Below are 18661 nucleotides of genomic sequence, written 5' to 3'. Positions count from 1 at the left end.
ACTAAAACCATTTACTTGCAAATACTGTCTACAAAAGGGGCACACAAAGAGGGGTTGTCTAAAAAAGAGAGCAACTGATGTTGTTCAAGCTCTTACTGATGCAGCTGCAGCTGCAGCTGCAGTGGCTGCTAAGACAAAGCCCACTGAACAAGCACCTACTCAAGCTCCTCCAGATGTACCTGCTCAGGCTCCTCCAGAAGCACCTTTCAAGCTGCTCCAGAAGCCCCTGCTCAGCCACCTGCACCAGTTGAGATTGACCTCTCCCAGTCAAACTACTCCGATGCACAACAGTCCCAACATAGTCAAGAGGTAGTTGCATTTAGTTTCACAACTCATACTCAAAATTGTTGTCCACGTTCAACTGAATTTATGTCCTACTGAAACAGGATCCACCTGCAAAGGAGGTCCTCCACACCACCATCAGGATCGATCACTGTGGATCCACTACAAGGAGCAAGCTCAGCCACATCTTTTAGATTGGCCAACTTCCTGAAATTTGTCCCAACACCTGGCTTCAAGCCACCAAGAAAGAAGAAATGAAGATGTACCTGATCTGTGCAGCCTATTTTGGATGAAACTTTGAATCTTTTTGTGAATCATGCTTTTTGTTTTGTGGGCTGAATTTATGGCAGTAGACTTTTAATATATTTGAATACAATATGACAATAATGACACTATGTGTCCTTTAGCTAAGGTGTATTTTGGAATTAGACCTACTCTTTACTTGTCTTAAGAGTTGTCATTAATATGGCATGATTGTTGTTACTTTTGTTAACACTTATTGATATGGATATTATTATGACAATTTCTTCCAGCTTCAATTATGCTACTTCAGATGCATTTTTTTGCAATTTCTTTCAACAATTTTATTGAATGACAAAAAACAACTAGGACATTTGAGAAGGAGAATTTTTCTTTCTTCTAATACACTTCCACCCTGAACACAGTAACACAAACTCATCTTCAAGCTTTAACTACCAACATAAAACTAATAACAAAAACTATAAACAAAGCCAAAACTAAAATGTACATTTTTTGGGTTCTAACTTCAGCCTCTATCTTTCCAATTCTCCAAGCCAAATCCACCCTAACTTGGTCACCATCCACAGTAGACATTACCCTTCCTCTCAGGTCTTCTTCTCCAACGTCAGCCCAGACAAACAAACCACACCACCTCTTACCATTAATATTGTAGTTAGGGCACCCAAAGAATGGCTTGTTAGGATTAGCCTCTGTTGTAGACCACCGAAGAACAGGGCAGCACCCACACCCACACCACTGCGGAACACCCGATGCTCTACTTCGACTGGAACTCCTTGTGTTGGACCGCATGGAACTCTGGCTCCCACTTGCAATCATGATGGTAAACTCGGAAGGGAGCAGGAGACGAAGAACCAGAGAGAAACGAGAAGAAGAAGAAGATGATGGGGTCACAGGATGAACTTAGGTTTTAAAAGGGGGATAAGGACTAAATTGGAGCAAATCAAACTTTAGGCCACGTCATATAACCGTTAGTGTGTCCAGCGTGGCAATATTTGGCCACGTCACTAACGGCGTCAGTCCTCCGGTGATGAAAAACAGGGTAAGGATTAACATGGTGCATTTTTTTGAATCTGGGAGACTAATTTAGTGCAATCGGGATATTGATGACTAAATCAGTGCAACTCGTCAATCTCAGGAACCAAAATAGGGCTTAACTCTTGTTATATGAGAAGAAATCGTTATCTGACCATTCCAATGTTCCCTTAAATTCTACATAAATATAGGATAAATAAAATAATCAAACTAAACGGCATTTAATATTATACTAGTATCTTAAAATAAAATAATTTACATATATATCCTAAATGATTTTATATAGATTAAATTAATTAGATTCAATTTACACTTTTTAGTAGTCAATCGAATAAATTGGATTTGATTTAGCATGTATATGTTGTATTAATAGTAAATCGAATCAACTAGATTCAATCTACTACTAATACAGCATATATATGTAAAATCGAATATAATTTATTCGATTTATTACTGAACAGTACATATATAGTAAATCGAATCCGCTGCTTATACAAAGTATTGAATTTACTACTGTTAAGTTAATTATATTAACTTTAAAACATAAATATCAATAAAAAAATTTTCTATTTGGATTCAAATAAAATATCAAAAAATCAAAATGAATAAGAACATTAATATAACTTTTGTGGTTTAGTTCAAATTCCAGAAAATCTACATTTTGTAAACTTATGAATTTAAAACGGAATAATAAACGACTTCTAAAAATTCATTAAAAATTATCTTTTGACTCATTAGCATCTAAAGAATCATTATTGAGATTTTTTATGTTGAAAAAATTAATATAAAGTATAGCCTTTCAAGATGGCATAAGGGTTAAAACTTGAATTTTCCAGAATCAGAAATAACAGATAGTTATGCTTTATATAAAAAGACTTACTATATTATATAATATGTAATTTGAGAAATAATATATTTAAAATTTTAATTATATATTGTTTTCATGCTAATAATACATCGGGTCGGCTACAATTATAATAAAAAAAAGTTTAAGAAATTATAATCTTATATTATATTAAGAATTTCTTAATAAAATCGATGACAATATTACCCCAAAAACTTAAGGTCCTATCTAAAAATATACATCTTACTCTAATCTAATATTATTCATAAAAATCAAATCTTCACTAAATTTACGTTCAACTAATACTAACATTTCTAATTCATAAAGTAATTCTAGATCACTAATAGCACCAATATTTCTAATTTAATAGCTTTAACAAAATTTATAGTCACTATGCGATCTAACATTTTTATTAAAATAATGCTCACTAAATATGAATAACATTTTTAATCTAATTTAAAAAAATTCATTTACTTACGTCTTTATTGATACTATCAGCAATATAAGCAACTCCATCCAAACAATATATACGATTCAGGTCATCTTCATATCCAGAATTTTCAAGATTTCCTCATAAAATTTGTGTTTGTAGTGAAGTGGAGAATTGTAAATATAATTTGTATCTAACAAATTTGAACTCTTTTATAGAGCTTGTCAAGAGTAAATCGAAACAAGTAACATTGATTTACCTTGGCAGTACCTAGTTTAAATCAAAACAATTGGCTTCAATTTACTATGAGTTACAAAATTATTAAATTGAAATAGCATTATTCGATTTACCTAAGTATGTAACTCCCCAATATGACTTTACTAGTAAATCGAATCTATTAGTTTTGATTTACTATATATGTACTAATTCAAAACTTTTTAATTCAATTTATTATGGTTTGTGGTAAAACGAATTTATTCAATTCAATTTATATAGAGAACTTAAAATTGACTTTACTAAATTCAATTTACATAGAATAAGAACAATCACGTAATGCATTATGCTTTAGAACATTCACGTAATATTGAAACTGATTCCATTTCTTTAGGTGATTTCCCTGATTAGTTATCTAATGTTAATTTTTATTTTAAAATCATGGTGTTGGATATAATTATTAGGAGATTCTTTGGTGTCTATAAAATTTTATTTAATTTTTCTAAAAATATAAGGTGAGATCTATTTCTGTATTTTTGAATCATAAAAGTAAATGTTAGGTACCATAGAAACAATTATAATTAAAAATGAGAAAATCAACAATAATTAAATACTTTATTAAAAGAGAATCTTTGATTTGGAATAATTTGTTTGCCTCATGGACAATCAAGAGAGAATCACAATGAATTTTTAGTTCTGAAATATGCAAGTCTATATCTAATCGCAAACCGATCAGTAAGGTTTCATATTCAATTTGATCGTTGCTTGCTTTAAAGGAGAAATGTAGAAAATATTCTAAGATAGTTTCATTGCCATCTTCCGAAAGATTACCAGTTCCACACCCTTGGGAATTAGAGACACCATCTACATAAAGAGTCCATATATAAGGATGTTCGTTTCTGACAAGTAGTGTAAATTCAACGGCGAAATCTACTAAGCACTGTGATTTGATTGATCATCGAGCATGATATTAAATATCAAACTAAGAGAGCTCGACAGACCACTTTATAAGTCGGCCAGCTAATTCTGGCAAGGTAAAAACTTGTCATAATGGCTACTCGGTTCGAATTATAATAGCATGGCTTTGAAAATATGGTTTCAGACGTCTTACCGAAAACACCAAGGCTAATGCAAGCTTTTTGATTTTTAGGGATTGAAGTTCTTCATGCTGTAGTGATTTGCTTACAAAGTATATTGGTTGTTGAACTTTGTTTCGCTCTGTAACAAGAATAGAACTAACAGCCCAATCGACTATGGATAAATAGAAATAAAGTGGTTCTCTATTTTTTGGTTTTTGTAGAATAGGGGTTGTGAAAGAGTAGTTTTAATTTTTTTGAAAAGCATTCTCACATGTATCATCCCAATTAAAACTGTTCTTCTTTTTTAATGATTGAAAAAAGCAAGATGATTGGCAAGCTAAACAAGGCAAAAATCAAGAAAGAGCAGCAAGTCTCCTTATTAATCGTTGGACTTTTTTTATTGTTTGAGGACTCTGCATCTCTAGCACAGCTCGACGTTTCTCTGGGTTTGTCTCAATTCCTCGACTTGTTAGTAAAAACCCAAAGAATTCTTTTTGAACCCCCAAAGATCTCACTGAGGTCATCAATATGAGACTAGCCGACTTTGGTTTTTGCCACCATATCATCAACATAAACTTCTATATTCTAACCAATTTGGTCAACAAATACTTTATCCATGAGTCTTTGATAAGTATTTCTTACATTATTTAGACAAAAAGGCATAACTTTATAACAAAAGTTACCATAATCAATTATAAAAGCAGTTTTATCTTGATCTAAGGAATGCATTAATATTTGATTTTAACTACAATAAGCATCTATGAAACTTCAAGTACCAAAACCAGAAGCATTATCGACTAAAATATCAATAGAATCTAAAGCGTATACATCTTTAGGACAATCTTTTATTTAAATCAGTGAAATCAACACATGTACACTATTTACCGTTATGCTTTTTTACCAATACTATGTTTGCCATCCAAATGGTAAATTTGATCCCACGGATAAAATCGGCTTCAATGAGTTTTTTGGTTTTTTCTAAAGATGTTTGTCTTTAATCAACTCCAAGGTTGCGCTTCTTTTGAGCTATAGGTCATATGGAGAGATTTAAAGCCAACTTATGTCAAATAAATGATGGATCTATGCCAGGCATATATGTTGGAGTCCAAGCGAACAGATCGACATTTTGTCGAAAAAACTGCTGGAGCTCATCTTTCTCACTTCCTTGTAAAGCAACGCCTACATAGGTAAACTTATTTATATCATTAGTTAAAGATATTTTCTGTAATTCTTTCATTGAAGTGGTTCTATCTTGCAATTCAGTCATGGGATCTAATTCAGCTAATTTGGAAAAATCATCCTAGTTATGAACTACATTAACATGTGCACCTATAGCTTGGTTTGAGGTACTTGTTTTGAGACTAGCATTGTAACAATGTCAAGCTTCACGGTGATCGCTATGAATAGTGGCGATAAGATCGTCCTGCACAAGAGACTTAACACAAAGATGAATTGTGAAAACTATGGCACCAAATTTATTTAAAAAAGGATGACCAAGTACTAAGCTATAAGGACTATAGCAATTAACAAGAAGATATTGAATATACAAAATTTTAGATAAGGAATGCCCACCCAATATGATTTGTAACCACACAGATCCCAAAACAGGAAAACGTTCTCCCAAGAAACCAACTAAGTCACCAATAGAAGGTTGTAAGATGCGATTGCTTAATTTCATCTTCTGAAATGTAGAAAAAAAGAGGACATCTACGCCACTTCCTGGATCTAAAAGAACTTTTTGAACGATTAGATCTTCCAATTGTATAGATATTACCACTGGATCATCCAAGTTAGTTATTGTTGTGTGAAAATTAGATGGTTTGAATACCATGTTTGAAACAATAGGGGAGGTTGAGCAATAACAAAAGCTCCCTCTACCAAAAGCATAGCTCAGTATGTGTGTTTTTGAGCAAAATTGGAGACACCCCCACCTACAAATCCTCTATAATACAATTAATAACATCCCGAGGTTGATTAGGTTGGATATGAGCTATTTTATCTTTCTCACAAAAAACATGTCCTGTAGAAGAGTGTTCGGTAGAATGTCCCGTGCACCTTTGAATGTGGCCACCGATGTATTTGTCCAGATGTTCTTGTCGAGCTGACTGTTCTAGCAAGATCTTTTGCTACCACGCACTCATCAGTGGTATGATCATGCTTCTCATGAAAAGCACAATATTTTGTCTTGTCAACGTTTTCTAGATCTTGATAGGTGTCCGCCTTCCTTGGCGGTTTAATAAGCTTGACATTCAAAATTTCTATAATAATTCTTTTCTCTTTTAGTATCAAACTGTGTGTAAGAATCATAATGACGTGTTAACCGAAAAGATTTCTTATTATCCCAAGCTTTATCATCGTCCTTGCTAGGGTTGCCTCTCTCCAACCTCCGAGCTTGTCAAAGTTTTTCAATCTCCATTTGACCTTTCTCCCGAAACTAGGCTAAGGTTCTCGGCTTGGCAACAACTATGGTTTTTTGAAACTTTTCTGGGCATAGTCCGCTTTTAATAGCATGTAGATGTACCTTTGGATGAAAGTTTGTAATGCTCATAGCCACCTTTGTGAATCGAATAGCATAATCTCAAAAATTTTCATGTTGTCCTTGTTTGACCATGCTTAGATAATCTGAATCATGCAAGTAAATGGAAGATACAGCAAATTGATCCTCAAATAGCTTAGATAGTTTCTGAAAACATGAAATAGATTCTACAGGCAAAGCGAAAAATCAATCAAGTGCAGGAATATCTAAAAAGTGGAAAAACAACGACAAAGAATAGGGTCAGAAGCACCGTTTATTATTATCATAGAACGAAATTTTTTGATGTGCTTTTTTGGATCACCTAAGACATCATAAGGAGTTAAAGTCATTGGTAGTGCAAAGTTTCTAGGCAATTGGAAGTTCATGACATCTGCAGTAAATGGACCAGCTGCATTGACTGAGTCTGCTTCTTCATTGGCTGGTTGATCTCCCTCGTGTTCTTAAGTTTTAGAAACATAAGTTGGATCAGATTTTTCTTCCTCGTTATTTGATTGTTCATGATGATCATCATTATTAGTTATCCGAACATTGGTAAGTTCAGCTATCCGATTTGCTATTCTTTGATTTTCTTCTGCCATGCACGTATTAGCTTGTTGTAGCTCTGTTACCATCCGAAGAAGATCGGATGGCGTTGGAGGAGGTTGATCAGCCAATGTGTATACGTTATAGTTTTGGAGCTCAAAGAAAATTTAAACTAAGCCTCACGGTGGACGCCAATTTATTCTTGTATGGCCTCACTCTGATATAGCTCGTTTTCCAGTGGCTATCTTTCAGCTTTTAGTTGGGATGAGTTACATCTCGGCACAAAGAGAACAGGGAGGGTGGGTATCTACAAAAGGCACTCCAACGCTCAATTTAGTGTGTGAATAAAGAGCTCTATTTTAAAAAGTAATTATCAGATTAGTCGCTTACCTCTTTTTCTTTAGCTTATATCAGTTATAATCATGCTAATAATAAAAAATAAAGATGTTTGAAAACGGTTTATGTGATATTAATATTAATTTCTGATCTGTAATGTTGATAGCCAAGTTATACCGTATAATCGATCTATATCAGGCATATCAAATATTAATTTTTGATTCGTAATGTCTATAACCGAGTTATAGCATATAATCAGTTTATAATCATATTTTATTTTTAATAATATCACAATTTATATAACAAAACAAAATCAAAAGAAATTACAATTTGATAGCTTTTCGCATGTCTCTTTATACTAAAAAGCTAGCTTTAATATGTATATCTCTTGCACAATGATGAATTTCACCAGTGAATTTGATGATTAAAAAAATGGAAGAAAATCATAGTGTGTCAAATACTCAAATATATATATCTTGTGAAAAGTTTATTGATGAATTGAACCATAAAGACTATTAGAGTCATGACACAATAAATATTAAATAACTTGATACAATTACAAATTAATAAAAATAAACAATTCCAAACAAATATCGTCATATATAGAGAAGAAAGGAGATCATGTGGTAGAAGTAGAATCCAAAGCCAGGACTGTGCTGAGGTTCATGGGGTTCATGTATTTTGTAGAACCAGACATAATTTGTTGCACAATTAGTTTGTTGGCCTTTTCAGATGGATGGAATGGATCCCAAAAAGCATACAAGTTTCTATTTGGACATAGGTTAGAAAGTGATGTGCACAGCCCAATCCCATTGTATGGTCCTTGCCCACAACAAGCAATTTGTGATGTCGTAAACCCTGCCCAACAATAGGGATATAATTATAAATCTCAATTATAATTGGTGCCTTAAACGAAAAATGAAAAATACTAAAAGACTAGCAAATTTTTTTTTTTTATCAATAATTAGATAATAATATTTAAAAATTTGGACTCAAATTATATCATTAGATTGCTAAACTAAATAAATTGGGTTAATAGCTAAAAATACTAACAAAAAATAATAAATTCTGTTAGATTCTTAATTTTTTTTTGAAAAATATATTAGCATATGAGATTTTTTTAAGTGCCTTCAGAATAAATAAAATGATTTATTTTCTTCAATTATATTAAGTGTACACAAAAAATCGGTCATTAAATCAGTATAAAATATATGTTAAAATATAAAATATACATTAAAAATTATTTAAATAATATATATTTATATATAAATATTTATTGGCTAATTTTTAGCATGTACATAATATTTTTGTATTTTTTTCAATTAATTTCTATCATATATACTTAAATAAAAAAATGTTTGATAACTAAAGAATTAACTAAAATCGATCAAAACTTACTTTATTTATCATTTATTAATTATTATAATAATTAATAAATATTAAATAAAACAAATTTTAACTGATTTTTGATCTCCCACTAAAATAATATTGTTACAAATACACACTAAATTTAATTAATAGACTGAGTTATAATTTGCACCAAGACTAACTCAAAAATAAATTCCACATACAAGATAATTATGATGGGATAGGTACTTTACCAAAAGCTTTGGGGTTATTAACGAAATTATTGTGCATTTCTCCGGTATTTGCAGCAATGAAAACATCTTTGCCAATTTTTTTGTTGAGTCCTTGGATCATATGTACTAGCTGAGGGTTGTACAATGATGCAGCACGTTGAAGTTCAGCAGAACATCCCCCATTTGTTCCACGCATGGCTAGTTCTGCTGGCACGCAACCTAATGGTCCAGTTCCTGTCACAAGTACTCTACGTGCTCCTAGATCATATAGTCTCTGCATTCAAAATCATAATTTCATTTGTCTAGCTAATAAAAGTTATTACACATACATTGTAAAGTAGTCATTTATTACCTGCAAGAGTTTCCTGTATTCTATAATGAGAAATTTGACATAATCTGGAAGGGAATATTGGCGAGACCTTGCAGAATAAGGTACCAAGTAGTAATTGTTTACAAAATCGTTACCACCAACAGTGATTAAGACCAATGCTTGATTCACCAGTGTCTTAGTTCGTGCTGCTCCAATTTGAGCACTCACTCGTCGCTGGTATTCTCCAAAATAATCCAATTGTCTATACATTCTAATTATATTTAACTGCAAGTTGTATATTGAGTCATTAACAGTGTTAGCACTTCATTTTTAATTAACTAATAGCTAGATTAATATTTAATCACGTGTTTATATGACTTACAAACTGAGCTCCAGTGTCATTAAGGATGCCAATTCCAGCGGAAGCAAAATTGGCACCATTTAAAAGCTTCTCTCCCCTTAGCTCTGGACTTAAGTACGGCAACACCGACTCTGCGCCAAGTTGTTGACCTGAGAAAGTCAATGGACACAGTTAATTAAAAATTGAAACTTTCTCATGAGTGTTAAGAAGGATGTTTATGCATTCAATATCACCAAAATATCATAATCTTATTATATGGTTTATAAAGAAAATTTATATTATTTGCTTTCTTTAATGCACTTGTTACTTTATTATTAGTAAAATCTTTAAAAGTACGGTAACGTTACGGAAACAAAAACATTTATTAATTGTCATAGTATATATAAATATTAAATAAAATAAATTATAACTGATTTTAGTTAAATATTTTTTTGATACCAAACATTTCCATAAAAATATTAACACATGTCATATATGATTAATTTTCAAATTAAAATACTTAGCTCAAAAGTGAGAAAATAAGTTGCATGCATGCAGTTGTAAACGATAGTTATCAGAGATAGAATACAATTAGTAATTAGTAAATAGACGGAAGCTTGTTAGGAAAATCTATTAGTAGAGAATATTTAGTAGTGTTAGAAATTAGCATATTTTATAATTTGTAGTCATTAATTAATTATTATTAGTATTTTTAATAGTGTAAGATTATATTTAATAGTGTGAAATTACACATTCTTTTTTTTTATAGTTAAATACGGGTTAAATTTTAATAAAAGTGCTGATCCTTAAAACTTTTTTAAAAAAATTTTTGTTATTTCAATTAGGTTTAGATAATGAATGCTGCTTTCTTCTTTTTGATCTGCATATATAAATCATAGACTCGTATAGTTTAGTATCTGCAGGTCCAATTCAATTATACTAAAAAAAATTTGAGATCAATAATTTTTAGTAGTTTTGACTATCATTTGATCAGTATAAATATTAAATTATTTTTAACAAATAAATTTTATTAAATTATGTGTATAAATTTTGAAAAATATAAATATAAACTGTATTAATTTATGTATACGACAAAATTCTAATAAATATAAATACAAATTATATACTTTTTATATGCAAAATACCTGTTAATATAAATACAAATTATTACTGACAAAAAAAATATATATATATATATATATATATATATATATATATATATATATAGTATTACGCATACTCAAATTCAGCCAATTCTCTCTTTATTCTCTTATTCTTTCTAATTGCATTAATAATCCCTTCAGCATTGTTACCTACATCTTTGATTAATCCAAAAAATTTAAAAAATTAATTAAACATAACTACAGTATTTTTTTATTTTAAATATTTTTAATTTTAAGAAAATAATATAGTAAAAAAAGTGAATGTATTTAAAGATGGGAGACTTAACTAATAAGGTCAGGAATGTTGAGGCCGTTGGAGAAACGGCCAGTTGGTCTGCCAGTTGGGTAGTCAATACCATAAGGAGGGGAATCAGCTCTTGCAGTTGTCACTAAATAGTTGTTGTTGCCACTATCAACAAGTGAGTCTCCAAATACAAAGAAAGCCCTCGCCTTATTATTAGACTTAGCCGCCTCACTTCCCGCCACTAAGAAAATCACAACCAAACATGTCATAATAAAACTTGATGGGAATGCCATCATTTGATGAGCCACTATGTGTGTGTATGTGGAACAAACATCACGAATTCAACCCATTTTATAGCTGCTTATTATTAAATGAAAACTTTTAGGTTGTCTATATAGTTGAATTTGAATGATTTGGGTTTATGGTTCTCAAAGTGCATGTGGCATGTGACAAGTGTAAATAGGATGCCTAACTAGCTAGAAATTATTTCCACCGCCCAGAGGACATTGTAAAACTAGAAAAAAGAGACCATGATGCAGTACTAAAAGTGAAAACTGGTATGTTTCCTGTTGGATATTGTGCATGCTTTTAATATAGGTCATGTTATTTTTGGGTGCTATATATATAGTTGATGTAGTATTATTCCGGTCACGAATCGAACATTTCTATTTTGAGCCAAGTGTCTCTTATTTCTCACTCCTACGCCAAAGGTTTCCTAATTATCAAATGTGAATTATAAAGGAAAAGTATATATATATATAATTATATATTAATCCGTCTCGTTACTAAACTCTATTTAAGAGTTTGTTGTTATCCAATGAATTATTACATGCATAAGATAACATACAAACCCTTAATACTTATTTAAGCAAATTAATAAATTAACTACTAAATTAATTCAATTTAATTTTATATATATATTTGCACTAGCTAAAGTGCGGAACCAAATCAAATGTGGGCTTGACTGATAAGCCCAATTATTTTCACCTTGCTTTTCACACACCACTTTAGACTATATTTGGGATCAAGGAGGCTAAATGTCTAAGTAATTGTACCAAGATTTTGGTGTAATGGTCATTATTTTTACCTTACAATAAATACATTCAAATTTAAAATTTGGCTGAGTAATGAATGGAATTCATAAATATTTCGTGTGTGAATGTAGTATGAGTGAATTCGTAATGTCTATGACTATGATTGAAGACGAGCCAATTCATATGATAAAAAAAAAAAAGGCTACGTAATTCAAGTGTTGAAGGAGGCTAATTACTTGTATTCATCAATCAATATATATAGTAACAAAATAATTAAATTGGTCGAATAATTAATTTAAGGAAAAGTATGAGGAGCCAACGGAATATTTATATAATGTGTACAATGGAGGTTTATGAAGTATTAGAGATATAATCATTAATGTTACCTGTTCCCTTCAGCTGAAACTTTTGGGATGAGTGGTATCATGACATGATACGGATGGTTATTCTAGATAGTATGGGGGATGTTCATTTTATAACTCAATAGCCCATTGTACACATTGTACAAATAGTCCATTGTCTCCCTAGCGGGATCCTTAATTTAATTATTTGCTTAACAAATGTCAGAGTTTGCATTGCTCTTGTATATACAATAATTCATTAACCACCAATTCGCAATAAATTATTTATTGACTTGTCGGATTAGAGAATAGTATAAGAAACAAAATAAAATAAAATTATTGGACTAATTACAATTTTTTTAAACTTTGATCTTATCTTTGAACTAATTTTTATTTTTAAATAAATTTAATTTTGATACATTATCAGTGTAAAACTATTATATAGTGTATTCAATCACATAATGTCATATTAACAAAAATAACTATTTTTAATATTGGCCGTGTAAATAGTAATGATTATAATTGCATGACTATGTAAAATATTTTACACAATCATTACATTAAAATTAAACTCTTTTTTTAATACTAAAAATATTAGTCTAATATTTTTCTAAAAAAAATAGTCGTTCTTACTGAAAATTAAGAATGAATTATTTTGCGTATTTTATATGGTTGATGAAGAGATAAGAGAAATGAAGCTGCAAATGAGAGAATTCTTCTTCATCCATGAATCAAATACATTATACGGTAGACATAACCCGGAGAGTACTTTGGCTGCGGTTGCTCGAAACTAATTTTCAAGGCATTATTATTCCAACATGCAAAAATACATCTTAAAAAAATTAAATTAGCTACTACAACCCATACATATAAAAGTACAGTAGTATTAAAACAAAATGACATAAATATCCCTTGATTATCTGATCTAGTTCTTCATGGAGTCCAAGGCCAAAGCGGTGCTGAGATTAAATGGATACATATACTCTGTGGTTCCCGACAAGATCTGTTGAACAATTATACTGTTGGCTCTTTCTGATGGATGGAATGGATCCCAAAATGCGTATGCGTCACGGTTTGGGCACAAGTTTGATAACACTGTGCATAGTCCTATTCCATTGTAGGGTCCTTGACCACAGCATGCTACTTTTGATGTAACGAATCCTGCATACACACAACACAATACAACAATTCATTTGTTGTTATTATTATTTATTAGTGCCATGCACATACACTTAATTAATTGTTTGATTTATATGTATTGGACTTTAAGTATTATTATCATATGTGTGTCTCCACGGTCCAGTGATAGTTATAACTTAGCTTATTATACTCTCTAGCTACTAGCTACATTTATCTCTACCTGTATTCATAAATGATCAAAAGCTGGCAGCATCGTTAATTAAGACAAATTAAGAAATTTCTTTTTCTGCCTATGCATCATGTGACAGGTGAGCTAGTTTTGTCTCAACTAATTAATAATAATATGTTGTCCATTCCTGAATCGAGAGAAGTAGTTATTGATATTTGTTTATTAGTTACTCAGATTTTTATCAATTTTTGTAACCTTTATCTTTTTTTTTTTTTCTCTAGATATATATGTGTATGATAAGAATCTATTCATGGACTTAGATCCTAGATACTTAATAATGTTGTTAGTTAAACTTCGTGGATCATCTTATCTAGAGTAATTCAATGATCTGAATTTTAACCATGCATAAAATTCTGCATCTTTCAAGAATAAAATGAGTAAAATATTTATTAGGACGAGATATCTTTATTTTCATGGTATTTTCTCTTTTAAAAATGAGTATTTTGCCAAGCAAAATTTATTTTACTAAGCAAACTTTCTAAAGATACAATTATTAAAGAGTATTTTCTTAAGCAAAATTTAATAACAAAAAAATAAAATTTTTGTTAAAGGGTATTTTTGTAAAAAATATTTTTTTTTTTGAAAATAGATAAAGGTAACATTAGTTAACACACAAAAATTTAAAATGGATTAAAGATGAGGTTTTTTAAAAGTTATAAGGGAGGGGAATATACATTTTATAAATAGAGGGGAGAAGAGTATCATTTTAACATCTCACAGGGAAGGAGAATGATATTTTCTCTTTTTAAAAATGTCAAATGACAAATAAATTCTTTAAAATTTATATTTCAGATAAATTTAAAAAATATCAATAAAATATTTTAAGATAACAGATATATGTAGACACACTACTTTTAAATTAGCTCCTATGATTAGAATAGAAAATCTTAATTTAAACTAACTTGTCCACGTTTATTATTTTAAAAGACTTTATTAATACTTTTTTTTAAAAAACTAACCTATTAGAAATATAAATCTTTAAATATTTATTTTTCACTTTACTCTTTTTAAAATTATGTTAAATATATTCGATCTTTATTCCAGAATAGAATTAGAATCATTTTGATCTAATAATATTGGACCACTCATCTAAATATATTCTTCAAAAATATATTATCAGATTAACCTAATAATATCTTATTCTAACCTAATAAGACAATAAGTTCAACACTCCTATAGCCAGCTACTTTTGAATGAACAACAACTAATATATATAGTTATTATTTCCATGGGTGGTCCTATATAAGTCAAATTTATTTGTCACTATCAAATTATATAATAGTTATTAATGTGGGGTATTAATATTATAGAAGAGGCAATGAGGCAGTTATTTATATTGACTATGGTGGTATTATTACCATATGCCGTAGGATTAGTGATGAAGTTATTGCTCATTTGTTGAGTGTTGGCTCCAATGAAGATATTGGAACCAATTTCGCTATTGAGTTGACCAATAATTTGAACAAGTTGGGGATTAAACAATGCAGCAGCTTCTTGCAGATCAGTTGCACATTCCCCATTCCTGCTTCTTTGGGCCAATTCCGCCGGAACACACCCCAATGGACCCGTTCCCGTCACTAGTACCCGCCGTGCTCCGATATCGTATAGCCTCTGAAATACAAATAAAATGTAATAATAATGAGCAAATTAAACACGTGTTTTTCTTTTCTTTTTTAATTAAGGAATAATACGTACTATAGATTTTGCTTTTTTTTTCAACCAACATTAGTTAATTTTTAAAATTATTTTATTTATTTAAATTTTAAATTCTAAATTATAAATCTTTAACATTATATTCTAAATGATAAATATTGAATTTTTAAAAATAATAAAAATAAAAATTAATTAATATTAACTAACTAAAATTAGTTCGATATACTTTTTCTTAATTAATTAGGTCATAATGATAAGATTTGACTTATCACATCTACTTTTGCAGAAAACAAATCAAATTAGCGGGTGCCATAAATCACACACTATAAGTTAATTAGTAAATAAATTATTTTATGCAAAATATAAAAAATACTAAATGAGTAACATTTTTTTTCTCTTATTTTCGTCTTGTATTTAATACTAACTAATTATCCACTTTTTATTACTAAGACGGTTGATTCCTGACATTTTCCAAAAAGTATTAAAAAATAATATTTTTAATTTAAAAATATAAATTGACTAATATTAATTCAAAAATAAGATAAATATAAAAAATACTAATTATCTAACATTTCTATGATGACAAAGATTGTGACAAGTATTATATTAGTAAAGCAAACACATGTGCAGTTATATAGTAGGTAGCATAAGTTTGACCAGTAATAAAGTGTTAGGAAAAAAGGGCAAGTAATGATGAAGAAAATACATAAATGATGAAGAAAAAACATAAATAGAAATGATAATTACATACCCTGAGAACCTTCTTATACTCGGATATCAAATACCTAACATAGTCAGGTAAATTGTATTGGCGGGATCTAGCAGAGTAAGGGATCAAATAATAGTTGTTAACGAAATCATTGCCACCAAGAGTGATAAGCACCAACGCTCCATTCACTAAGCGCTGAGCCTCCTCAGATCCAATCAGTGCACTCACTCTTTGCTGGTATTCTTCGAAGTATTGTAACTGCCTGTATATTCTTATGATGTTTACCTAACATAATTACAAAACTTCAGAATGTAAATGTTTCATATCTCATTTAATTTGAACATTAATAATATAAATACAGAATATTGACATTAAAAGCATGAGTAGTAGTATTAGAAAAAGCGAATTGAAAATTGTAGAAAGAGACATTAATATTTCGTAATAATATAATAATGGATAAAGACGTAAAAAGTTGTCTCTTTGATAATGACCAGACCTAATGGCGAAGAAATTAAACCCTAGTCTGATATAATATAATTTGACTTACAAATTGGATTCCAGTATCATTAAGGATTCCAATGCCAGCAGAAGCAAAGTTGGCACCGACGAGCAATCTATCTCCGTTCAGCTCCGGATCCAAGTACGGCAATGTGGGTTCTGCACCAAGTGCCTGACCTGAAAAATCACATACTTTTTTTATTAAGTCGTAACCTCTTAGATGAGTATGGAGAGACTATGTCATTTGCGTTATAGCTCGTTGAGCAATAGTGTACTTGTTAAAATTAAAAATGGATAAGAAATGAAAAGCTTACTAATAAAATCAGGAATGTTTAAGCCATTGGAGAAACGGCCAGTGGGTCTGCGAGTTGGATAATCAATGCCATAAGGAGGAGCATCTGCTCTTGCAGTAGTTGCTAAGAAGTTGTTATTCCCATTATCCACAAGTGAATCCCCAAACACAAAGAATGCTCTTGCTCCTTCTGTTGCTCCTATTAAACTGCTTCCTACTATTGCCATCACAATGTAACACATCCACACCATACACCTAGCCATTTCAAGTGATGATCAGAATATAGTGAACTACTTGAGTGTAACTGCAACTTCACCCTCTTATATTTATATATAGTCTTGGGGGTTTATTTTAGAAAGTATCAAAATGTAAATTAATTATATTGAAATATGCATGGCCCACGATTCAAGTGCAGGTAGTTGCATAGGTAGTAGATTATTGGATACAAAAGGCTTCGAATTGGCGGTCATATCAGACCACTCAAATGCATTATATAAATTGGTTCAGCATATGATGATGCATGATTTATTAATATAATATAAATTATGCTATTTGTATACTAAAATCAATCGCCAAAATCGGTCATAAGTATAAAATATATATTGAAATATAAATATATATTAAAAAAATAAATTAAACCGCATATATTTACATACAAATATATTAATAACTAATTTTAGTAGTTAATTTTAGTGTAAGAATAACATTTTTAATATAATATATAGCGCTAATAGTGTTAAAAGTCTAATAAATTTTGTTATTTTTGAACATCAATGGGTCAGTATTAGTATTTTTTAATGTAAATTCAAAAAATAAAATTTAAATACAATAAAGTATTAAAGACCCGATACTTATCAAATATTGGCTAAAATTTTATTAAAAATGCTGACTACTGAAATTTGTTTATATACAATACATATTCATGCGCATGCGTATATATTATTGCATTATTGTCTTCTCTCTATTTCTAGGCTATTACAATTTAAAAAAAAAAATCATTTTTACTAATATAATGACAACATATATATTATTATCTGACAAATGATATTTATACTAAGCTTTTGTTTTTTTAAAAAAATAAATTCTTTAGTTTATTATCTTTCTCTCTCTATCTCTATTCTCCGGGCTATTAAAATTTACAAGGAACCTTCGTTTTCATATTCAAGTCGTTACAGTGTTACACGTCCGATCCAACCAAGTCTCGGTTAATCAATTTTCCTATACCTTTAAACTTTAATAATTATTCTCTCTATGCAAGAAGTTTTTTAGCTAGGCCGCTGCTTAACAATAATGAACTTTTTTACAATTATTACGATTTCATAATGAGTATAATTAGGAGGTCAATTATGTATATTTAATTAAATTATTATTTTAACAGTTTTTAATTATTATTTTTTAAATAAAAATAATATCATATAATAGTCATCTTATTTATTAGTTAATATCAATTAATTTTTTATTTCGAATTTTACTTTTAACTCATAAACATTTAAGTGAACATTTAAAATCACATAATAAAAGAACTACGAAATTTCGTATCGATTGAGGACAGAAACGTTACATATGTCTTATAAAAAGGTGAAAACCGCCTTA

General features: G+C 30.0%; 2 protein-coding genes across 2 annotated transcripts; both read right to left on the bottom strand.

The window, feature by feature from the left end:
- Nucleotides 1-7986: 7986 nt before the first annotated feature.
- LOC107647984 (GDSL esterase/lipase At5g18430) lies at nucleotides 7987-11505 on the bottom strand. Its single transcript, XM_016352017.3, has 5 exons — nucleotides 11216-11505; nucleotides 9808-9935; nucleotides 9468-9710; nucleotides 9137-9389; nucleotides 7987-8393 (listed from the first exon to the last, which is right to left on the bottom strand). Exons 1-5 carry the CDS (start codon nucleotides 11466-11468, stop codon nucleotides 8155-8157), a joined length of 1116 nt encoding a protein of 371 aa, XP_016207503.1. The 5' UTR covers nucleotides 11469-11505; the 3' UTR covers nucleotides 7987-8154.
- A 1735-nt stretch (nucleotides 11506-13240) lies between these two features.
- On the bottom strand, nucleotides 13241-17485 carry LOC107645749 (GDSL esterase/lipase At5g33370). The gene is made up of 5 exons (XM_088491964.1): nucleotides 17091-17485; nucleotides 16826-16953; nucleotides 16321-16563; nucleotides 15275-15527; nucleotides 13241-13708 (listed from the first exon to the last, which is right to left on the bottom strand). The coding sequence occupies exons 1-5, from the start codon at nucleotides 17329-17331 to the stop codon at nucleotides 13473-13475; spliced, it is 1101 nt and encodes a 366-aa protein (XP_088348090.1). The 5' UTR covers nucleotides 17332-17485; the 3' UTR covers nucleotides 13241-13472.
- Nucleotides 17486-18661: the final 1176 nt, after the last annotated feature.

Source organism: Arachis ipaensis, chromosome B6 (genome assembly GCF_059453495.1).
Source record: "Arachis ipaensis isolate K30076 ecotype BB chromosome B6, ASM5945349v1, whole genome shotgun sequence".
Lineage (NCBI taxonomy): Eukaryota > Viridiplantae > Streptophyta > Magnoliopsida > Fabales > Fabaceae > Arachis > Arachis ipaensis.
The sequence above is the reverse complement of the archived record's forward strand: the minus strand, read 5'-3'. Positions and strand labels throughout refer to the sequence as shown.

Excerpts from the sequence above, each read along its gene's own strand:
- LOC107647984 (XM_016352017.3), bottom strand. The coding sequence starts at position 11,468 with ATGATGGCATTCCCATCAAGTTTTATTATGACATGTTTGGTTGTGATT. Across the intron at positions 9,390-9,467 it reads AATACAGGAAACTCTTGCAG|AGACTATATGATCTAGGAGC; the intron begins GTAATAAATGAC and ends TTTTGAATGCAG. Across the intron at positions 8,394-9,136 it reads TAATAACCCCAAAGCTTTTG|GGTTTACGACATCACAAATT; the intron begins GTAAAGTACCTA and ends ATTGTTGGGCAG.
- LOC107645749 (XM_088491964.1), bottom strand. The coding sequence starts at position 17,331 with ATGGCTAGGTGTATGGTGTGGATGTGTTACATTGTGATGGCAATAGTA. Across the intron at positions 16,954-17,090 it reads AAACATTCCTGATTTTATTA|GTCAGGCACTTGGTGCAGAA; the intron begins GTAAGCTTTTCA and ends GTGATTTTTCAG. Across the intron at positions 16,564-16,825 it reads ATGATACTGGAATCCAATTT|GTAAACATCATAAGAATATA; the intron begins GTAAGTCAAATT and ends TAATTATGTTAG.